This window comes from Pseudophryne corroboree, chromosome 11, assembly GCF_028390025.1.
Source record: "Pseudophryne corroboree isolate aPseCor3 chromosome 11, aPseCor3.hap2, whole genome shotgun sequence".
Taxonomy (NCBI): domain Eukaryota; kingdom Metazoa; phylum Chordata; class Amphibia; order Anura; family Myobatrachidae; genus Pseudophryne; species Pseudophryne corroboree.
Window position 1 is genome coordinate 301,578,155 of NC_086454.1, and position 25,110 is coordinate 301,603,264.

Sequence of the window (25,110 nt, forward strand, 5' to 3'; positions counted from 1 at the left end):
TGACCCGCAATGCGCAGACGTGTCGGCCGTCGCCGGGCAGCAGCGAAACGAACGAAGAAAGCGATCCCACAAGAAGATTGACAGGAAGAAAGTGTTCATGGACGGCAACTCACCGTTTTCTGGGAGTGTCCAGAAAAACACAGGCGTGCCCGGCCGTTTCCAGGGAAGGTTCCTGCCGTCAGCAACATCCCGGATCGTCGCAGCGGGTGAGTAAGTCCTGGACTGTGCAGAAACTTCACAAAACTTTTGTTTGTGCAGCTCTCTGCATGGCCGGTCGCACCCCTGCACAGCGTTTACCCCCTCCCCTGTAGGCGGCGATTACCTGGTCGCAGCAGTGCATAAAATAGCCTGCGTGCCACCAGGTCTGAATTAGGCCCATAGTCTAGTGTAGTGGTATGTAGGCATGATTGTGAACACCTGCATAGAGACGCTTACATGCCTGTCAGTAGCCGATGGCTGGTAGAGATACACTCTGATGAGGATGATAGTCGCCAGTGCGGCCTGTCCGCTGCTGATTGTGCATTCGCCTCTGAAGATAATAGGTGCTTTCTACATCAGTCCTGCATATATCATATGATTTTAGAAATAATGATTAGGCTACTTCATAGATTAGAAGGAAGATTATATTTGATCTCTATTGTGGAGGACTTTCTATTTAAAGCAAACATAATCGCAAATGTGTTGTCTACGCTATCATAACAAAAGTTTACAAACTTTTTTGGTGCTTATGACCTGGTTGGATGTAAAGGGCCCCATACACTGGAACGATTATGCCCGATTTTAGCCCAATTCGGGCCGATATATCGGGTGAAATCGGGCATTTTGGCTGTGTATCCGTTCCGATCCGATGTGCGGCTCCGCGAGGGTCGGATTGGCTCCCCTAGATTGTTACTGCTGCACTCGTGATATGTCGGTTCCCGCAGGCATGGCTGGGATCGCATACGATATATCGCATGCAAAATGTACCAAATTGTATGGATCCACTCCTGGGAAGCTCCCGGGAGAATTCAAGGGAAATCGCCTCTGACTTCAGCCTCAGACATATCGTTCTAGTGTATGGGGCCCTTAAGTGTATCTGGGTCTGCTAACACAACATTCGTGAGACCTCCGCCTACCGAATGACTAAGCGAAACCTTCTCTTGCTTTAAGAGCTCTTTAACTTATCTCTGGTACACTATTTAGCTTAATATTCAGGCTTTTTGATATGTTTAAGCTAACCTCCACTCTGTGCTTTGTGCTTTCACCCTTCATCATTCATAATAATGACAGACACAGACGCATACTAAGACAACACTACAGCGCTGGCGCTCTTTTGTGACATCCTGTAACCACTTTTGCGTTACGTTTTACAGGGAAGTGCATAGATAGGTGCACCAGTATAACCGCGTATTGGTCGAGCAGTTGGGAAGATCAAATGTCTGAGCGTATGTAGTTGACCAAATATACTTGGTCAACTACATACGCTCAGACATTTGATCTTCCCAACTGCTCGACCAATACGCGGTTATACTGGTGCACCTATCTATGCACTTCCCTGTAAAACGTAACGCAAAAGGGATACTCAACCTGTATTTATTTATTTATTAACAGTTTCTTATATAGCGCAGCAAATTCCGTTGCGCTTTACAATTGGAAATAACAAAGATATAACAAGCTGGGTAATAACAAACAGTCATAGAGGTAGGAAGGCCCTGCTCGCAAGCTTACAATCTATAGGGAAATAGGCATGGATACACAAGGATAGGTGCTATCTATTGCATAGTTGTTTGCCAAATTGCAAAGGTTCTTGGTGGGCTGTATGATATGGCCATACAGCAATGATGAACCGGGTTCGAGAGGAAGGGAAAGTGAAGAATGAGAAGACATGTGAGGATATGTGTGGACTGTGCAGAGTGGATGCAATTTGATAGGAAGGTTTATGAAAGTTATGTGGGCGGTTCTGGAATTTGATACGCTTGCCTAAAGAGGTGAGTTTTCAGGGAACGCTTGAAGGTTTGGAGACTAGAGGAGAGTCCTATTGTGCGTGGTAGGGCATTCCACAGAGTGGGTGCAGCCCGATGAAAGTCCTGCAATCGTGAGTGGGAACAAGTAATACGTGTGAATGAGAGATGCAGATCTTGTTCAAAGCGGAGGTCTGGTAGGGAGATATTTTGAGATGAGTGAAGAGATGTATGTTGGTGTAGTTTGGTTAATAGCCTTGTGTGTGAGTAAAAGTATTTTATATTGAATACGGTAGAATACAGGTAACCAATGGAGGGACTGACAGAGTGGATCTGCAGACGATGAACATCTAGCGAGGAAGATTAGCCTCGCAGCTGCATTCAGCGTGGATTGTAGTGGTGAGAGTCTCGTTTTGGGAAGACCAGTAAGAAAACTATTGCAATAATCAATGCGGGAGATAATGAGAGCATGGATTACAGTTTTAGCAGTGTCTTGTGTAAGGTATGGTGGTATTTTGGATATATTCTTTAGAAGCATGTAACATGATCTTGAGACAGATTGAATGTGGGGAACAAAGGACAGATCAGAGTCAAGGATGACACCTAGGCAGCGAGCTTGTGGGGTAGGGTAGATTGTCGAGTTTTCAACAGTGATAGAGATATCAGGTTGGTAACTACTATTGGCCGATGGAAATATAATTAACTCTGTTTTTTAAATATTAAGTTTGAGGTGGCGAGATGTCATCCAGGATGAAATGGCAGAAAGGCATTCAGTGACCCTGACCAATACAGATAGGGACGAATCAGGGGAGGAAAGGTAGATTTGAGTATCATCTGCGTACAGATGATACTGAAATCCAAAAGAGCTGATTAGTTCACCAAGAGATGAGGTATAGCTAGAGAAAAGCAGAGGACCCAAGACTGAGCCTTGCGGTACTCCAACTGAAAGAGGTAGCGAAGAGGAGGTAGATTCAGAGAAGCGAACACTGAAGGAGCGATTAGATAGGTAGGATAAGAACCAAGAAAGGGCTGTGTCTTTAAGACCTAGGGATTGTAGTGTTTGTATGAGAAGAGAGTGGTCTACAGTGTCAAATGCAGCAGATAGATCTAGAAGAATAAGTAGCGAGTAATGGCCTTTAGACTTCGTAGTGACCAAATCATTAACCAATTTAGTCAGTGCTGTCTCTGTGGAGTGTTGGGAACAGAAGCCTGACTGAAGTGGGTCCAATAAAAAGTGTGAGTGAAGAAAGTGTGTCAGTCGAGTGTAGGCAAGTCTCTCAAGTAGCATATTCCATTTTGAGCGACGAGATTAATTGAGATAAAGGTCGGAGAGGTCACATGTGTAAAGGCACTCCTTCTATGCCGGAGCAGAGCAAAAATGGGCCCTGTGCCGGTGCAGTACACGCAACGCATTGATATCAAGCCGAGGGGACAGGTTCGTCGGCACAAGGAAGCATAGTGCTGCCAGGAGTGTCCTTTGGCGGCTCTACAGGATGCAGGGTTCTGTTCCAGGCCAAATGCAGGTGCTGTGGGGCAGCGACAGGGTTGCCTCCATGGCCTTGGGTAATGGCTTCGCTTGCACACCTCTAGTTACGACCCTGCACTCACTACTTTGCAGGAGGCCGCACAGCCCTTTCTTCCCTGTACTAGGCCTGCAGTCCAGAGGTCCTAAAGATTGGATCCCATCCCTATACACACATCACAGCATGCTCTTTGCTCATTTCATTTGCACTTCTGCATAAAAGTGCATTTTTAGATGCACTCTGAGCAATTTAGTGAGCAGTGACATGTAATAAAGGCATGAGTGCCTTGTTGTGTCCCTGCTCGTGATTCATTTAGGTCATGATTTAGGCTGAATGGAGCAGTGCTCTATTCTGTTTCTAAATACATGATATAGGCATTGTAATTCACTAGGAGCACAAGTAGACGGATTGTGCGCACAAAGAAGCATCGCAGGTCTGACCGGTTGCTGTTTAGCACAAAGTATAGCATCAATAGATCTGTCTGTGTTTTTACCAATTTTTTATTTAATCTACACTTCATCACTGTGTTTACCTCCACCTTCGCTCTGCCACATTCACTCACTTTATGTGACCGATTAATAAGCTTGCTGTGCGCTTCTTATTTTACACCTACTATGGTGGATTCCTGCGTAGTTCTGGCCAGCCCGAGTCCCCAGAGTTCTCTCCCCCCCCCCCCCCCCCCCACCCCCTCTGTGTCACTCTCTGTGCAGATTCCAGCACTGTATCAATCTTGTTTAATAGAGTGAAAGGGTTATTGGCGGGTGGCAGGTCTCCGGGAGCGGGCGTGAGATGGATGACTCCACTCCCCCCGCTGGCCGTGCTGATGTACAATGAAATATTTATGATTTATTCCGGCTAATAAACTGAAATGAAGAGTGTGATGTATGCGAGCAGATGGAGGACTATTGATGCGGCTCCTTATGCGAGAGGGGAGGGGGGATGCCACACACGCACATACAAGAGACAGGCAGAATCCCACTGAAGAGACGGAGAGTGGTCGAGAACCCATCCTCCCACACCTTAGCGACCCCCCCTTCCCCCCAATCCCGGCTCATTCCCAAATAAAGAAAAAAATAAAATGTCTCGGTGTTCATATGATACATCTCTAATGTGCACCTGGGTGTGTGTACGGTAATTAGTCATTTTGTAAAATGCTTTTTGTCATAATTAATAGCAACATTTCTTTAACGCTTGGAAGGGGGCCAGTGAGTTAGTTTTGGTATTTAAAAAAAATTCTTGGCTGAACCTATATATTAATAGATTATATTTTACCTTTACTGTGCATCTGTAGGCAGACTATCCATTCACTTGTGCACCAGTGATGTCAACCAACAAAATGGCCACCTTTACTGTACGCCTCAGGGTGTGACGGAATCCTAGCCAATTGATTTTAGTAAGTCTTGGAGCAACCCACAAAATGGCTGCCTCCACTCCGCTGTCTGCAGCCAAAAAGGTGCACTAGTGTTTCAGTTTCCATTTAAAAATATTTGTTATTCTTTTTGTTGTTATTTTCCCAGTGTAGATGTCCTTTTATCTTTATATGTATTCATGTTTGGATTACTATACTTTATCAACTTTTAAACACTAAACACCCTCATCCAATTTGACTAAACACAACTATAATGACTACTTTACGTAAAGGCGCTGTCAGTCCTGATGGGCTGATGCATTCTTTCTGGATACATTGTGGGAAAAATGGAGCTACTAGGAGCACTTATAGGGGGGTCTGCCACACAAACGAAGTGATTCAAATCTCATGGGTCCATTATAGACAGTGGTGCAAGCATGCAGGTACGCTCAGGTACGGAGTACCCTTAAGAATTTGGCAGCAGGTACGCAGTACCACCCACTGCACACACTGCACCCGTGACTGCCATTACCGCAATTATAATGCTCTGCCGAGCAACAAGACCATGGTGTTTGGCAGCATGACTGCTCCTCCCACTTTGTCAGGGCTACAGGCAGCGCGATGGTGATGTCATAAGATCACATCATGCTTCCTGCAAAGGGAGGAGACTGGGCTGGTGCCTTTTCCTGCAGTGTCCAGCTGTTTCCCTTCACTCGGCTCCAGTGACGCATCTGTACTGAGCGGCTTTTGTTCTTCGCAGGCTGGGCTGCCGGGCATGTCTCTGGCTTTACTGTGTGAGGTCATTAATTCTTTAATATAATGTGGTCATTAATTCTTTAATATAATGTGGACACTACTATATATTTCTATTATTATGGGGGTATTAGTATATATTTCTATTATTATGGGGCATTACTATATATTTCTATTATTATGGGGCATTACTATATATTTCTATTGTAATGTGGACACTACTATACATGTCTATTATTATGGGGGCATTACTATATATTTCTAATGTAATGTGGGACACTACTATTTATTTCTATTATACCGGGGGCACGACTGCAGTATATATTCCTGTTATAATGGGGGCATTACTATGTATTTTTATCAAATTTAATTTAATATAATGTAGATACGGCCACTTATGACACATGACCACGCCCATTTTTCAGCACACTCCGTACCACTAAGAAAATATTTACTTGCACCACTGATTATAGATACGCCACTGCAGGTGTGGCAGATATAACATGTGCAGAGAGAGTTAGATTCGGGTGGGGTGTGTTCAAACTGAAATCTAAATTTGCAGTGTAAGAATAAAGCAGCCAGTATTTACCCTGCACAGAAACAATATAACCCACCCAAATCTAACTCTCTCTGCACAGGTTATATCCGCTCCCTCCCCGCAGTGCACATGGTTTTGCCCATCAGAGGAAGATTTTGCTTTTGCAATCAACCTTGAATTAGGCTCATAGACCCTCATTCCGAGTTGATCGCTCGCTAGCTGCTTTTAGCTGCAGTGCAAACGCTAAGCCGCCGCCCTCTGGGAGTGTATCTTAGCTTAGCAGAAGTGCGAACGAAAGGTTAGCAGAATAGTGCTGACATTTTTTCAAGCAGTTTCAGAGTAGCTGCAGACCTACTCCTTCCTTGCGATCACTTCAGACTGTTTGGTTCCTGGTTTGACGTCACAAACACGCCCTGCCCCACGCCAGCCACTCCCCCGTTTCCCCAGGCATGCCTGCGTTTTTACCTGACACGCCTGCGTTTTTTAGCACACTCCCGGAAAACAGCCAGTTACCACCCAGAAACACCCACTTCCTGTCAATCATTCAACAATCAACAGTGCGACTGAAAAGCGTCGCTAGACCTTGTGTGAAACTGCATCGTTTTTTGTGAAAGTACTTCACACGTGCGCACTGCAGCCCATACGCATGCGCAGAAGTACTGATTTTTTGCCTGATCGCTGTGCTGCGAACAACGGCAGCTAGCGATCAACTCTGAATGATCCCCATAGTTTTTAGCTCATAAGAGCAGTTCCTTTCCAATTATGCTATCTCCACGCTGTAATTATGGGGTGTGGTATAAGATTGTCATGTCAGCACTGCTGAAATGTCAACATGGTAAAATGTCAAAAAACTGTCCCTTGTGGCCCAGCGGTCACTTTCCTAGTGGCTGTGTCGTCTTCAGTGGCGGCTTCAGGATCTCAGCATGTGGTGAGCAGTTCTGGTGGAGTCATCTGATGTGGCAGTGTTCCGGTAAGTACAGTCCCTCTATCTCTAACTCCGCCTAACCTCCCCCAGTGTCCAACTCTAACCATCCCCTACTGCCTAACCCTCCCGTCCCACAGCATAACTCCAATATCGATATTCTTAAGCTGGCCATACATTAGGATGATTTTACGTACGAATACACCATTTCAGTGCCTCGATCGTGCACATTGGGCATTATTTGGGTATGATTACGATGCAATGCACGGTCCCGCGGGTCGAATGTCGTAACCTCTGGTCCCGCGGGTCGAATGTCGCATCCTCTGATCATACGTGCAGCCCATATTATCCGTCGTAATTGTATGCGTAATCGTATGCACATGTTTTATGCACATACGATGGATCGTTCGATCAGCGTCATTTGAGTGTATGCTTTTGATGAGGCATACAATGGATCGAGAGACGATCCATCATAAAGGGGCGCATAATAGGTCGTAAGATCATATGCAAATCATATGCACATAGGGGGTCATTACGACCCGTTTGCACGCAGTGGTTCTTCGCTGCGGTTCGAATGGGTCAGAAATGCGCGTCGGTCGCATTGCACACGTGCGTCTTTGCCTGGCGACGATCATCGCCGGGCAACGATGCCACCAGCGACAAATGTGATTGCAGCGGCGATCGCAAAAAGATGGACAGGCGGGAGGTGTTCCGGGGCGGATACTCACCGTTTCCAGCCGTTTTCGGAGAGTGGTAAGAAGAACGCAGGCGTGTCCAGGCGAACGGAGGGCGGATGTCTGACGTCAGGACCGGGACCTTCATCGATGGATCCGTCGCACTGGGTAAGTAGCTGCAGGGCTAATCTTGTTTTGAGTGAAACTTTTTTAGCATAGCAGGGCTGCACAAGCGATCGCAGCCCTGCTATGCTAAAATACACTCCCCCATAGGCGGAGATTAGTTGATCGCACCAGCATCAAAAAGTTGCTGGCTGCGATCAACTCGGAATGAGGGCCATTGGGGGTAATTCAGAGTAGATCGCAGCAGCAAATTTGTTAGCAGTTAGGCAAACCATGGCCCTCATTCCGAGCTGTTCACTCGCTAGCTGCTTTTAGCAGCATTGCACACGCTAGGCCGCCACCCTCTGGGAGTGTATCTTAGCTTAGCAGAATAGCGAACGAAAGATTAGCAGAATTGCTACTAAATAATTCTTAGCAGTTTCTGAGTAGCTCCGGACCTACTCACAGATTGTGATCAGCTCAGTCCGTTTAGTTCCTGGTTTGACGTCACAAACACGCCCTGCGTTCGGCCAGCCACTCCCCCGTTTCTCCAGACACTCCCGCGTTTTTCCCTGACACGCCTGTGTTTTTTTGCAAATGCTGGGGAAAACGCTGAGTTGCCGCCCAGAAACGTCCCTTTCCTGTCAATCATTTACCGAACAGCAGTGCGACTGAAAAGCGCCGCAGAAGCCACAGCAAAACTGCTAAGTTTTGTGTTAAATAACTAAGCGCATGCGCCATGCGTGCCTTGCGCATGCGCAATTTGCAACAAATCGCAGCATAGCGAAAATCGGTAACGAGCGAACAACTCGGAATGACCGCCCATGTGCAGTGCAGGGGGGTCAGATATAACATTTGTAGAGACGGTTAGATTTGGGTGGGTTATATTATTTCTGTGCAGGGTAAATACTGGCTGCTTTATTTTTACACTGCAATTTAGATTTCAGTTTGAGCACACCCCACCCAAATCTAACTCTCCCTGCACATGTTATATCTGCCCCCCTGCAGTGCACATGGTTTTGCCCAACTGCTAACAAATTTGCTGCTGCGATCAGGTTTGAATTAGGCCCATTGTAAAAAAGAAAGATTAAATCGTGTGTCCAGGACTGCCAGGGGCTCCCGGGGAGTTCTAGGAAAATCGTCCTAATGTAAGGCCAGCATTAGAATGTCGGAATTTAATAGGTCTACATTTCCAGTGTTGACATTGTGAACATGTAGACATTCTGAGGATGACATTCTCATGTGGCCTTACGACATTTTAACATTGTGGATGACAACCTTGTGACGACGTCAGGTAAGTATGTGTCTGTATTTATATAATGTATGTAATAGTCTGTACTTCCTACCTCCTATGTCTGTCTGTTTTTACCCAGTTTTGTTCTATTACTGTTCTAATTGTAAAGCGCAACGGAATATGCTGCGCTGTATAAGAAACGTAATAAATAATAATACTTATGCATCTGTTCGTCCATTATTATCCCCTTGGTACGGCTCTACAGAACCTTTGTAGCACCTTATAAACAAATGATAATCGTTTACAATTATTTTTACATATTAGTTGGTCGGGGATGTTAGTGTTTGTGCAAGTTGTTGAGGTTTGCAAAAACAAAGTCAGTGGAGCGAGTGCTGATACCGTGACATTTGCGCACATTGACTGCTCCACTCAGCAATTTATAGCATTACAGCGTGATCATTCTAATGGGTGTCCTGAGAGACACTTGTATCTGTAAAGGGTTTTTTGTTTTTTTGTTCGTTTGTCTGCAGCCTCATCTATATAACTTAATGGATAGGATCCAGTCTGGAAAGGTGCGCGATGGCCCGTCACTCATGTATAATAAAAGCCTTTGCTGTATGTGCTCTGTGTTAACTTGCCATAGGACACAGCTTGAGCTGCGGGCCTAGAAGAGATTGTTTTCCTGTTTGTTCTGTACAGTTTGCACTCTAAACCATTGAAAGGCTGTTTTTCCCAGACACATCCCAGTGACCGTATCTCCAGTCCACAGTTGCATGCATCACTCCAGGAAATAGATGATGTGAAAGTCTCTTAATTCATTCTGAGCCCCCCTTCCTTCCACCCTGGGGAGCGCTGTTGTGTTTACTACCTCAGAGACATCATCCTAGAGGCTAGGGATAGATTATCTCTATGCCTTTTACAGGCTAGATTGGATTGCGGTGTACATTACAAGGCAGACAGGGAGTGATGGCTGTAAACAGAAAAGCCAGAGACTGATAGCTGTGCACAGGACAGCCAGGAACAAATAGCTGTGCACAGGACAGTCAGGAACGGATAGCTGTGCACAGGACAGTCAGGAACGGATAGCTGTGCACAGGACAGCCAGGAACGGATAGCTGTGCACAGGACAGCCAGGAACGGATAGCTGTGCACAGGACAGCCAGGAACGGATAGCTGTGCACAGGACAGCCAGGAACGGATAGCTGTGCACAGGACAGCCAGGAACGGATAGCTGTGCACAGGACAGTCAGGAACAGATAGCAGTGCACAGGACAGTCAGGAACGGATAGCTGTGCACAGGACAGTCAGGAACAGATAGCAGTGCACAGGACAGTCAGGAACGGATAGCTGTGCACAGGACAGTCAGGAACGGATAGCTGTGCACAGGACAGTCAGGAACGGATAGCTGTGCACAGGACAGCCAGGAACGGATAGTTGTGCACAGGACAGTCAGGAACAGATAGCTGTGCACAGGACAGTCAGGAACGGATAGCAGTGCACAGGACAGCCAGGAACGGATAGCTGTGCACAGGACAGCCAGGAACGGATAGCTGTGCACAGGACAGCCAGGAACGGATAGCTGTGCACAGGACAGTCAGGAACGGATAGCAGTGTACAGGACAGTCAGGAACAAATAGCTGTGCACAGGGCAGTCAGGAACGGATAGCAGTGCACAGGACAGCCAGGAACGGATAGCTGTGCACAGGACAGCCAGGAACGGATAGCTGTGCACAGGACAGCCAGGAACGGATAGCTGTGCATAGGACAGCCAGGAACGGATAGCTGTGCACAGGACAGTCAGGAACAGATAGCTGTGCACAGGACAGTCAGGAACGGATAGCTGTGCACAGGACAGTCAGGAACGGATAGCTGTGCACAGGACAGCCAGGAACGGATAGCTGTGCACAGGACAGCAAGGAACGGATAGCTGTGCATAGGACAGCCAGGAATGGATAGCTGTGCACAGGACAGCCAGGAACGGATACAGCCAGGAACGGATAGCTGTGCACAGGACAGCCAGGAACGGAAAGCTGTGCACAGGACAGTCAGGAACGGAAAGCTGTGCACAGGACAGTCAGGAACGGATAGCTGTGCACAGGACAGTCAGGAACGGATAGCTGTGCACAGGACAGTCAGGAACAGATAGCTGTGCACAGGACAGCCAGGAATGGATAGCTGTGCACAGGACAGTCAGGAACGGATAGCTGTGCACAGGACAGCCAGGAACGGATAGCTGTGCACAGGACAGTCAGGAACGGATAGCTGTGCACAGGACAGTCAGGAACGGATAGCTGTGCACAGGACAGCCTGGAACGGATAGCTGTGCACAGGACAGTCAGGAACGGATAGCTGTGCACGGGACAGTCAGGAACTGATAGCTGTGCACAGGACAGCCAGGAACGGATAGCTGTGCACAGGACAGCCAGGAACGGATAGCTGTGCACAGGACAGCCAGGAACGGATAGCTGTGCACAGGACAGCCAGGAACGGATAGCTGTGCACAGGACAGCCAGGAACGGATAGCTGTGCACAGGACAGTCAGGAACGGATAGCTGTGCACAGGACAGTCAGGAACGGATAGCTGTGCACAGGACAGCCTGGAACGGATAGCTGTGCACAGGACAGTCATGAACGGATAGCAGTGCACAGGACAGCCTGGAACGGATAGCTGTGCACAGGACAGTCAGGAACGGATAGCTGTGCACAGGACAGCCAGGAATGGATAGCCGTGCACAGGACAGTCAGGAACGGATAGCTGTGCACAGGACAGCCAGGAACGGATAGCTGTGCACAGGACAGTCAGGAACGGATAGCTGTGCACAGGACAGCCAGGAACGGATAGCTGTGCACAGGACAGTCAGGAACGGATAGCTGTGCACAGGACAGCCAGGAACGGATTGCTGTGCACAGGACAGTCATGAACGGATAGCAGTGCACAGGACAGCAAGGAATGTATAGCAGTGCACAGGACAGCAAGGAACGGATAGCTGTGCACAGGACAGTCAGGAACGGATAGCTGTGCACAGGACAGCCAGGAACGGATAGCTGTGCACAGGACAGTCAGGAACGGATAGCTGTGCACAGGACAGCCAGGAACGGATAGCTGTGCACAGGACAGTCAGGAACGGATAGCTGTGCACAGGACAGCCAGGAACGGATAGCTGTGCACAGGACAGTCAGGAACGGATAGCTGTGCACAGGACAGTCAGGAACGGATAGGAACGGATAGCTGTGCACAGGACAGCCAGGAACGGATAGCTGTGCACAGGACAGCCAGGAACGGATAGCTGTGCACAGGACAGTCAGGAATGGATAGGAACGGATAGCTGTGCACAGGACAGCCAGGAACGGATAGCTGTGCACAGGACAGCCAGGAACGGATAGCTGTGCACAGGACAGCCAGGAACGGATAGCTGTGCACAGGACAGCCAGGAACGGATAGCTGTGCACAGGACAGTCAGGAACGGATAGGAACGGATAGCTGTGCACAGGACAGCCAGGAACGGATAGCTGTGCACAGGACAGCCAGGAACGGATAGCTGTGCACAGGACAGTCAGGAACGGATAGCTGTGCACAGGACAGCCAGGAACGGATAGCTGCGCACAGGACAGCCAGGAACGGATAGCTGCGCACAGTACAGCCACCTGTGGGCAGTACAGACCCATACCTCCCAACATGACCCTCTGCAGGAGGGACAGAATGCTCTGCTCCTGGACTTCCCTCTTAATTTATGATTGTCTGCACCTGTGCTGAAACACCTCTCTTTTCCATTAACCTGTTCAACACAGGTGATGGCAATAATATATTAAGAGGAAAGTCCAGAAGCAGAGCATTGTGTCCCTCCTGGAGAGAGTCATGTTGGGAGGTACGCAGACCTGGGCAAACAGTAGTGAACTGGTTCAATCAGTAAAAAGTGAGACTGGATGAGACAGACCATTATGAACAAGCAGCGTCTAGGGCAGACATGAAGAGGCGGGATGCGGTCAACATCCCGCTGGACGGGATCCCAGCGGTCGAAATACCGATGCCGGAATCCTGACCGCCACAATCCCGACATATTCTCCCTCCGTTGGTGTCCACGACACCCATAGAGGGAGAATATAATAGTGTGCCGAGCGTAGCGAGGCACCGTGCCCGCAGCGTGGCGAGCGAAGCAAGCCCGCAAGGGGCTGCGTTCCTCTCGCCACCCCTGTCGGGATTCCGGCGTCGGGATTTCGACCGCCGGGATCCCGTCCAGCGGGATTACGTACTGATCCCGAACAGGCAGTTTCTGGGGTCAGACAATTTTGAAAGGTGAGTACTCAAGGCACAGTAAGTCTTTATAAAGATCTGCATCCTGGGCAAACAACTGTAAAGTACGTGCATCTTGGTCAGACAATTGGGAATGAATGAGCAGTATTCAGAGCAGACTGATCTGAACAGGCAGTTTCCAGGACAGACAATTGGTAGGTGGCAGCATCCAGGAAAACGGTAGAAAGAGGGCACAATCAAGGGCAGTGTCCAGGGCTCACAGCTGTAAATTGGCAGTATTTGGGACAGACAATAGTGTGAATGTGCAAAATCTGGGGCAGACAGTGTTATAAAAGGAGTCATGGGTACACAATATTGTAACAGCTATACATTACTTTGACAGCCGGACATGGGTAGCTGTGCACAACACTCAGCCGGATACGGGTAGCTGTGCACAACACCCAGCCGGACACAGGTAGCTGTGCAAAGAACCCAGCCGGGCACGGGTAGCTGTGCACAACACTCAGCCGGACACAGGTAGCTGTGCAAAGGACCCAGCCAGGCACGGGTAGCTGTGCACAACACTCAGCCGGACACAGGTAGCTGTGCAAAGGACCCAGCCGGGCACGGGTAGCTGTGCACAACACTCAGCTGGACACAGGTAGCTGTGCAAAGGACCCAGTCGGACACTGGTAGCTGTACACAGGACCCAGCCGGACACGGGTAGCTGTGCACAACACTCAGCCGGGCACGGGTAGCAGTGCACAACACTCATCCGGATATGGGTAGCTGTGCACAGGACTCATACTGACACGGGTAGCTGTGCACAGTACTCAGTCGGACACGGGTAGCTGTACACAGGACTCAGCCGGATACGCGTAGCTGTGCACAATACTCAATACAGACGGGGTGCAGTTACAATTATTATTATTATTATCCTCTATTTATATGGCGCCACAAGGGTTCCGCAGCGCCCAATTACAGAGTACATAAACAAATAATCAATCAAGCAGGAAAACCGCAACTTACAGTTGACGACAATATAGCACAAGTACAGGGTAAATAAACATAGCTACATCAGCAGATGACCTTGAAATAAGTATCAGGTGGCAGAAGACTGCCGGATTTGGCGCAGTTGAATATTATTAAAGTAAGAAAAGGATAAGCAGAGGGCCCTGCTCGTGAGAGCTTACATTCTAAAGGGGAGGGGTAGACAGACAGGGGTGACACAGATGGGGTACATAGAGAGCGTGGAACAGAGGTCTAGGATGAGATTTGGCTGGGTTTGGTGAAGAATGACGGCTGTCGGGATCCCTGTGTTCAGGAGACTGACGCCAGAATCCTGACAGCCGGTGAAATACTGACTGATGAAATCCAGCCAGCCACCTGTTATTCCCACTTGGTTGGTGGGTCCACGTTTGAAGCGTGGCGAGTGAACTCGCTGCCGGTAAATCATACATTATTGATATGGAAACAGTTTGGCTGCAAAGTTTTACTTGAAGACATATGCTAGAGCAAGGACCGGAATATAATTACTAATCAGTTAAAGTGTGGTGGTTCATGTGTGTAGTAGTGGATAAATGACTAGTACCCCTTTCAGACATCCTCCAAAATCCCGGGATTTTGCACTTGAATGCGCATCAACCTGGGATTTTGTCATGTCTGAAAGGGCCCAACCTTGGGAACACGTTCCCGGGTTGCCGACCCTGCAATTGACCAGGGTTTTTCCTGGCTTAGGTCTGAATGGTGCGACTGGGAATCTACTCCCAGCTCGCACCTACATGACTACGATTGGCGTGTGTAATACTGGAAGTGGCAGGGCTGCCTGGAGTTGTCTGCTGTAGTCCGTGCTGCAGTGAATAGTAGAAGCCTAACAGAGAGGCGGCCTGTTGTGGTGAGGTCTTTGCTGGTGTGTGTGTGTGTGTGTGTGTGTGTGTGTGTGTGTGTGTGTGTGTGTGTGTGTGTGTGTGTGTGTGTGTGTGTGTGTGTGTGTGTGTGTGTGTGAATTTGGCATGTGTGTATATTACATGTATGTGTGTGTTTGAGTGTGACATGTGTATGTGTAAGGGAATGCGGTCAAGATCCCGCCGGACGGAATCCCGGGCGTCGAAATACCGACACCGGGATCCCGACCGGCACAATTCACGACACCCATAGAGGGAGAATAAATTAGTGTGCCCGCAGCGTGACGAGCACAGCGAGCCCGCAAGGGGCTGCGTTGCGCTCGCCTCCCTGTCGGGATTGTGCCAGTCGGGATCCCGGTGTCGGTATTCCAACTGCCAAGATCCCGTCCGGCGGGATTTCGTACTGATCCCTGTGTAAGACGTGAGTGAGTGTGTGTAAGACATGTATGAGTGTGACGTGTGTGTGTATGTGACATAAGAGTAGCCTCGTCTATTCTGGCTGCCAGGGCAGACCAGGCTTATTTCTGAAAGGGGTCGACCCGGGAATTTCCCAGGTCTCAGGTTAAGTGTGAACGGGGGTCTCCAGCAAAAACCTGGGATTTTTCGGAGATGAAAAACCCGGGGACTGAGCAGGGAAATTCCCGGGTCGTATGTCTGATAACTTGAACATAGATTATGACAAATCTTCTAATAGATAGAAGTCACTGAATGTCAGTGATCAATTATTTCAGTGTAAAGCAGATGTTCAGTAAGTGCTGTTGTATGTTCATTACATCGGGCCTGATTCAGATGTGTTCGCTAATGCAATCGCTACTGCAATTTTTTTACGCAGCTGCCATAGAAAAATATGATAATGCAGCAACTGCCTGGAGATGTATCGGAACGTCCTCTAGCGGCCTCGCAGATCAAAGCAGCTGCACAGCAGTGGTTGCAGATCCTTCAATAACCGACCATTTGAGTAACCCTATGGTCAAAGCAGAATGGCCGAACATTTTCAGTGTACTGTATTTGCATTGTAGGCAGATACACTCCTCGAAAACAGTCACAACACACCGTTTTTTGCCGCCTCCCTTCGGTACCTTCCACAAGACGGCCCATGTCTGTCAGTCACTTGCAAATAACCCCTCACTGCGAACGCATGTGCATTGTGACTAAGATGAATGTGCAGTCAGCTGTATAAATATGGAAATGGCGACCACATCTAAATCAGGCCCATTGTTGGGTTATATGTTTGTATATTCCTAGGGGACACTGCAGTGTACAAGGACAGCTCTTACTGGATCCTTGGCCGAACCTCTGTTGACATCATAAAGAGTGGAGGTTACAAAATCAGCGCTTTGGATGTAGAGCGCCACCTTTTGGCTCACCCTAGTATTACAGGTATGTATTATGCCTCTTTAGAAGGGAAGTACCTATACACACTGGGCAACCAGTAGAGATAGCACATACCATTATCACTTTTCTTCTATTTTCTTCTTTCTTCCCTGCACAACATTTATAGAAATATTAGATGGCTTCTTTTGATTTGTCACTTTTTGTTCTGTTTAAAGCCTTGTGTTCTGTCCCACTCCAGGACTATATTAACCATAAGAGTGCGCATTTTTTTTTTAAAAAAGGTCTTGGACATCATTTTTATTAAATATGCCTCAAGCTCAGGACATAGGGGCAGATGTATTAACCTGGAGGTGGCATAAGGAAGTGATAAACCAGTGATATGTGCAAGGTGATAAAGGCACCAGCCAATCAGATCCTAACTGTTAATTTACATATTGGAGCTGATTGGCTGGTGCCTTTATCACCTTGCACATATCACTGGTTTATCTCTTCCTTATGCCGTCTCCAGGTTAATACATCTGCCCCTGAGTGAGAAGTCCTACCAAAGGCAGGCTATTAGTGGCTGGCTGGGGCCCAGATTTATCAAGCCTTGGAGAGTGATGAATAGCATGTGATAAAGTACCAACCAATCAGCTCCTAACTGCCATGTCACAGGCTGTGTTTGAAAAATGACACTTAGGAGCTGGTTGGCTGGTACTTTTTCACCGTGCTATATATCACTATCCATGGTTTGATAAATCTGGGCCTGGGTCTGGAAAAAGTTGCATTTTAAATTATAAATATGTTGCACTTGCATTTTATATACTAGCTTCTGTCACAGCAGTGCTAATATATGTCCCTCATTATGATGACTTTCTGCATTATTTGCCCTCATGTCATCTAGATGTCGCTGTGATTGGAGCTCCAGATATGAAGTGGGGGCAGCGTGTAGCAGCCATTGTGAAACTGCGTGATGGCCATACGCTTTCCTTGAATGAGCTAAAACAGTGGGCAAGGTAAGTAGAGGCAGATAGACATGACCTAGACTAGTAAGAGATTGCAGCCACTGCCGCTGTATGTTTATAGGCCCTCATTCCAAGTTGTTCGCTCGCTAGCTGCTTTTAGCAGCAGTGCACACGCTAGGCCGCCGCCCTCTGGGAGTGTATCTTAGCTTAGCAGAATAGCGAACGACAGGTTGGCAGAACTGCTCGAAAAAAAATTCATGCAGTTTCTGAGTAGCTGCAAACCTACTCCTACCTTGCGATCACTGCAGACTATTTAGTTCCTGTTTTGACGTCACATACACGCCCTGCTTTCGGCCAGCCACTCCCCCGTTTCCCCAGGCACGCCTGCGTTTTTTAGCACACTCCCGGAAAACGGTCAGTTACCTCCCAGAAACGCCCTTTTCCTGTCAGTCACTCACCGATCAGCCGAGCGACTGAAGAGTCGCTCCACCTTGTGTAAAACTGCATAGTTTTGTGTGAAAGTACTTCACGCGTGCGCACTGCGGCCCATACGCATGCGCAGAACAGATTATTTTTAGCCTGATCGCTGCGCTGCGAACAACGGCAGCTAGCGATCAACTCAGAATGACCCCCATAGTTCTTTTGCGATACAAGTCTGTAATTGAGAAACTCAGCTTTCTTTCTGTGATAGTAAGTAGCTCTAGTACAAGGGGGGTCATTCCGAGTTGTTCGCTCTGTAAATTTCTTCGCATCGCAGAGATTTTCCGCTTAGTGCGCATGCGAAATGTCCGCACTGCGACTGCGCCAAGTAAATTTGCTATGCAGTTAGGAATGTTACTCACGGTTTTTTCTTCGTTCAAGCGATCGTAATGTGATTGACAGGAAGTGGGTGTTTCTGGGCGGAAACTGGCCGTTTTATGGGTGTGTGCGAAAAAACGCTACCGTTTCTGGGAAAAACGCGGGAGTGGCTGGAGAAACGGAGGAGTGTCTGGGCGAACGCTGGGTGTGTTTGTGACGTCAAACCAGGAACGACAAGCACTGAACTGATCGCACTGACAGAGTAAGTCTGGAGCTACTCAGAAACTGCACAGAGATGTCTTTTCGCAATATTGCGAATCTTTCGTTCGCAATTTTAAGAAGCTAAGATTCACTTCCAGTAGGCGTAGGCTTAGCGTGTGCAAAGCTGCTAAAAACGGCTTGCGAGCGAACAACTTGGAATGACCCCCAATGCTCATCTGTCTCTGATGCTAAGATATCTCTGAGTCTAGCGGCCTATTCATCAAAGTGAATAGATCTGTTATTTACATACGGTGCAGAAGTTTCCGCATGCTTCTCATATATTTAAGTTCAGTACTTGAGATAGCACGGAAAAGGATTTGACTCCCTGTGATCCAAATCTACTGGGACAGTTAATTGACCCGATATGCTACATGTCCCTATACGCTAGAAATTCTACAATTCATTGGGCTGTGATAATGAAAAGTTTTAGAGCTTGAATGCGGGGGTTATTGGCATCTTCCGATGGCACTGAGCACCCCCCTTTCCTGCTCCCACCGCCTCACCTGCAAGGGAAGGGGGACATCAAGATAAGTGAGACGGTATGGGAACAGAGATAAGATAGAGACAGTGAGGGGGACAGAGGCTAGAGAGAGACAGACAGTAGCTGCTGTTACCTTTTCCTTCTGTAGCTGTCAGTCACTGCCCGGTGAGCATCCTTCTCAGCAGTCAAACTAAATGGGAGCGAGCAGTAATAGGACTCTGCACATATAAGACGGAATGCAGAGTCAGTCAGCGCAAATTGGGTGCATATGCTCCTGCATAAAATGCAGCATGCTGAAACCTGTGGTTCCATAGTAGTGGTATCACGTAGGTCTATATTACTAATAACACTCTAATACTAAGCTCAGAAAACATTTACATTTATACATACAGTAAATATGTGTGTATATATACCCAGTGTGTGTGTGTATGTATGTGTGTATATATATATATATATATATATATATATATGTGTGTGTGTGTGTGTGTGTATGTATATGTATATATATATATATATATATAGACAAAAAAGGAGAGGCGGCACTCGGAGACTTTAAAGTTTAAATATTTCTCTGACGTCCTAGTGGATGCTGGGACTCCGTAAGGACCATGGGGAATAGCGGCTCCGCAGGAGACAGGGCACAAAATAAAAGCTTAAGGATCAGGTGGTGTGCACTGGCTCTCCCCCTATGACCCTCCTCCAAGCCTCAGTTAGATTTTTGTGCCCGGCCGAGAAGGGTGCAATCTAGGTGGCTCTCCTGAGCTGCTTAGAATAAAAGTTTAGTTAGGTTTTTTTATTTTCAGTGAGTCCTGCTGGCAACAGGCTCACTGCATCGTGGGACTAAGGGGAGAAGAAACGGACTCACCTGAGTGCAGAGTGGATCGGGTTTCTTAGGCTACTGGACACTAGCTCCAGAGGGACGATCACAGGTTCAGCCTGGATGGGTCACCGGAGCCGCGCCGCCGTCCCCCTTACAGAGCCAGAAGAGACGAAGAGGTCCGGTGAAATCGGCGGCAGAAGACATCCTGTCTTCAGACTAAGGTAGCGCACAGCACCGCAGCTGTGCGCCATTGCTCTCAGCACACTTCACACTCCGGTCACTGAGGGTGCAGGGCGCTGGGGGGCGAGCGCCCTGAGACGCAATATAACAGAATACCTTAGGTGGCAAAACAGAATACATCACATATAGCTCCTGGGCTATATGGATGTATTTTAATCCCCTGCCATTTTACACAAAAAAGCGGGAGATAAGGACGTCGTGAAGGGGCGGAGCCTATCTCCTCAGCACACAAGCGCCATTTTCCCTCACAGCTCCGCTGGAAGGACGGCTCCCTGACTCTCCCCTGCAGTCCTGCTTCAGAATCAGGGTAAAAAAGAGAAGGGGGGGCATTTTTGGCAGCAAATAACGATAATAACAGCAGCTATAAGGGAATAACACTTATATAAGGTTATCCCTGTATATATATATATAGCGCTGGGTGTGTGCTGGCAGACTCTCCCTCTGTCTCTCCAAAGGGCTAAGTGGGGTCCTGTCCTCTATCAGAGCATTCCCGGTGTGTGTGCTGTGTGTCGGTACGCGTGTGTCGACATGTATGAGGAGGAAATTATGTGGAGGCGGAGCAGTTGCCTGTGTTGGTGATGTCACCCCCTAGGGAGTCGACACCTGACTGGATGATTGTATTTAAACAATTAAGTGATAATGTCAGCAATTTGCAAAAAACTGTTGACGACATGAGACAGCCGGCAAATCAATTAGTGCCTGTCCAGGCGTCTCAGACACCGTCAGGGGCGCTAAAACGCCCGTTACCTCAGTGGGTCGACACAGACCCTGACACAGATACTGAGTCTAGTGTCGACGGTGACGAGACAAACGTAATGTCCAGTAGGGCCACACGTTACATGATCACGGCAATGAAAGAGGCATTGAACCTTTCTGACACTACAAGTACCACAAAGAAGGGTATTATGTGGGGTGAGAAAAAACTACCAATATTTTTTCCTGAGTCAGAGGAAATAAATGAGGTGTGTGAAAAAGCGTGGGTTTCCCCCGATAAAAAACAGCTAATTTCTAAAAAATTATTAGCATTATATCCTTTCCCGCTAGAGGTTAGGGCGCGTTGGGAAACACCCCCTAGGGTAGATAAGGCGCTCACACGTTTATCAAAACAAGTAGCGTTACCGTCTCCTGATACGGCTACCCTCAAAGAACCAGCTGATAGAAGGCTGGAAAATATCCTAAAAAGTATATACACACATACTGGTGTTATACTGCGACCAGCAATCGCCTCAGCCTGGATGTGCAGTGCTGGAGTCGCATGGTCGGATTCCCTGACCGAGAATATTGATACCCTGGATAGGGACAATATTTTGTTAACTATAGAACATTTAAAGGATGCATTACTATATATGCGTGATGCACAGAGGGATATTTGCACCCTGGCATCAAGAGTAAGTGCTATGTCCATCTCTGCCAGAAGAGCGTTATGGACGCGACAGTGGTCAGGGGATGCGGATTCCAAACGGCACATGGAAGTATTGCCGTATAAAGGGGAGGAGTTATTTGGGGCTGGTCTATCGGACCTGGTGGCCACGGCAACGGCTGGAAAATCCACCTTTTTACCCCAGGTCACTCCACATCAGCAGAAAAAGACACCGTCTTTTCAAACTCAGTCCTTTCGTTCCCATAAGTACAAGCGAGCAAAAGGCCATTCTTTTCTGCCCCGGGGCAGAGGAAGAGGAAAAAGACTGCACCATGCAGCCGCTTCACAGGAGCAGAAGCCCTCCCCTGCTTCTGCCAAGTCTTCAGCATGACGCTGGGGCTTTACAAGCAGACTCAGATATGGTGGGGGCCCGTCTCAAGAATTTCAACGCGCAGTGGGCTCACTCGCAAGTGGATCCCTGGATTCTACAGGTAGTATCGCAGGGGTACAAACTGGAATTCAAGGCGTTTCCCCCTCGTCGTTTCCTGAAGTCTGCTTTACCAAAGTCTCCCTCCGACAGGGAGGCAGTTTTGGAAGCCATTCACAAGCTGTATTCCCAGCAGGTGATAATCAAGGTACCCCTCCTGCAACAAGGAAAGGGGTATTATTCCACGCTGTTTGTGGTACCGAAGCCGGACGGCTCGGTGAGACCAATTTTAAATCTGAAATCCTTGAACACTTACATAAAAAGGTTCAAATTCAAGATGGAGTCACTCAGAGCAGTGATAGCAAACCTGGAAGAAGGGGACTATATGGTGTCTCTGGACATCAAAGATGCTTATCTCCACGTCCCGATATACCCTTCTCACCAAGGGTACCTCAGGTTTGTAGTACAAAACTGTCATTATCAGTTTCAGACGCTGCCGTTTGGATTGTCCACGGCACCTCGGGTCTTTACCAAGGTAATGGCCGAAATGATGATTCTTCTACGAAGAAAAGGCATTTTAATTATCCCTTACTTGGACGATCTCCTGATAAGGGCAAGATCCAGGGAACAGTTAGAAGTCGGAGTAGCACTATCTCAGGTAGTGTTACGTCAGCACGGGTGGATTCTAAATATTCCAAAATCGCAGCTGATTCCAACGACACGTCTACTGTTCCTAGGAATGATTCTGGACACAGTCCAGAAGAAGGTGTTTCTCCCGGAGGAGAAGGCCAGGGAGTTATCCGAGCTAGTCAGGAACCTCCTAAAACCAGGACAGGTCTCAGTGCATCAGTGCACGAGGGTCCTGGGGAAAATGGTGGCTTCTTACGAAGCGATTCCATTCGGAAGATTCCATGCAAGAACATTTCAGTGGGATCTACTGGACAAATGGTCCGGATCGCATCTGCAGATGCATCAGCGGATAACCCTGTCGCCAAGGACAAGGGTGTCTCTCCTGTGGTGGCTGCAGAGTGCTCATCTACTAGAGGGCCGCAGATTTGGCATTCAGGATTGGATCCTGGTAACCACGGATGCCAGCCTGAGAGGCTGGGGAGCAGTCACACAGGGAAGGAATTTCCAGAGCCTGTGGTCAAGCTTGGAAACGTCTCTTCATATAAACATTCTGGAACTAAGGGCCATTTACAATGCCCTAAGTCAAGCAAAACCTCTGCTTCAGGGTCAGGCGGTGTTGATCCAATCGGACAACATCACGTCAGTCGCCCACGTAAACAGACAGGGCGGCACGAGAAGCAGGAGGGCAATGGCAGAAGCTGCAAGGATTCTTCGCTGGGCGGAAAATCATGTGATAGCACTGTCAGCAGTATTCATTCCGGGAGTGGACAACTGGGAAGCAGACTTCCTCAGCAGACACGACCTTCACCCGGGAGAGTGGGGACTTCACCCAGAAGTCTTCCACCTGATTGTAAACCGTTGGGAAAAACCAAAGGTGGACATGATGGCGTCACGTCTAAACAAAAAACTGGACAGATATTGCGCCAGGTCAAGGGACCCTTAGGCAATAGCAGTGGACGCTCTGGTAACGCCGTGGGTGTACCAGTCAGTGTATGTGTTCCCTCCTCTGCCTCTCATACCAAAAGTACTGAGAATCATAAGAAGGAGAGGAGTAAGAACTATACTCGTGGTTCCGGATTGGCCAAGACGGACTTGGTACCCGGAACTTCAAGAGATGCTCACGGACGAACCGTGGCCTCTACCTCTAAGAAAGGACCTGCTACTGCAGGGGCCTTGTCTGTTCCAGGACTTACCGCGGCTGCGTTTGACGGCATGGCGGTTGAACGCCGGATCCTGAGGGAAAAAGGCATTCCAGAAGAAGTCATCCCTACTCTGGTCAAAGCCAGGAAGGACGTAACCGCAAAACATTATCACCGCATTTGGCGTAAATATGTTGCGTGGTGTGAGGCCAAGAAGGCCCCTACAGAGGAATTTCAACTGGGTCGTTTCCTTCATTTCCTGCAAACAGGACTGTCTATGGGCCTAAAATTAGGGTCCATTAAGGTTCAAATTTCGGCCCTGTCGATTTTCTTCCAGAAAGAACTGGCTTCAGTACCTGAAGTTCAGACATTTGTAAAAGGGGTGCTGCACATACAGCCTCCTTTTGTGCCTCCAGTGGCACCTTGGGATCTCAATGTGGTGTTGAGTTTTCTAAAGTCACATTGGTTTGAACCACTTTCCACTGTGGACTTAAAATATCTCACATGGAAGGTGTCGATGCTGTTAGCCTTGGCTTCAGCCAGACGTGTGTCAGAATTGGCGGCTTTATCATATAAAAGCCCTTACTTAATTTTTCATTCTGACAGGGCGGAATTGAGGACTCGTCCTCAATTTCTACCTAAGGTGGTTTCTGCATTTCACATGAACCAACCTATTGTGGTACCTGCGGCTACCAGGGACTTAGAGGACTCTAAGTTGCTTGACGTTGTCAGGGCCTTGAAAATATATGTTTCCAGGACGGCTGGAGTCAGAAAATCTGACTCGCTGTTTATCCTGTATGCACCCAACAAGCTGGGTGCTCCTGCTTCTAAGCAGACGATTGCTCGTTGGATTTGTAGTACAATTCAGCTTGCACATTCTGTGGCAGGATTGCCACTGCCAAAATCAGTAAAAGCCCATTCCACAAGGAAAGTGGGCTCATCTTGGGCGGCTGCCCGAGGGGTCTCGGCTTTACAACTTTGCCGAGCAGCTACTTGGTCAGGGGCAAACACGTTTGCTAAATTCTACAAATTTGATACCCTGGCTGAGGAGGACCTGGAGTTCTCTCATTCGGTGCTGCAGAGTCATCCGCACTCTCCCGCCCGTTTGGGAGCTTTGGTATAATCCCCATGGTCCTTACGGAGTCCCAGCATCCACTAGGACGTCAGAGAAAATAAGATTTTACTTACCGATAAATCTATTTCTCGTAGTCCGTAGTGGATGCTGGGCGCCCATCCCTAGTGCGGATTGTCTGCAATACTTGTATATAGTTATTGTTACAAGGATTCGGGTTATTATTGTTGTGAGCCATCTTTTCAGAGGCTCCTTTGCGTTTATCATACTGTTAACTGGGTTCAGATCACAAGTTGTACGGTGTGATTGGTGTGGCTGGTATGAGTCTTACCCGGGATTCAATATCCTTCCTTATTATGTACGCTCGTCCGGGCACAGTATCCTAACTGAGGCTTGGAGGAGGGTCATAGGGGGAGGAGCCAGTGCACACCACC

General features: G+C 48.1%; 1 protein-coding gene across 2 annotated transcripts in view; it reads left to right on the plus strand.

Moving 5' to 3' along the window:
* Positions 1–25,110, plus strand: part of ACSF3 (acyl-CoA synthetase family member 3) — a 127,766-nt gene that overhangs the window by 101,148 nt on the left and 1,508 nt on the right. Inside the window, exons 8-9 of one of the 2 annotated variants that reach the window (XM_063945532.1) lie at positions 16,415–16,549; positions 17,388–17,499. In XM_063945532.1, the coding sequence (XP_063801602.1) occupies positions 16,415–16,549; positions 17,388–17,499 (247 nt within the window). Of the gene's footprint in view, positions 1–4,754; positions 4,857–16,414; positions 16,550–17,387; positions 17,500–25,110 lie in introns of those variants that run through there. The other variant, XM_063945533.1, reaches the window with a different exon arrangement.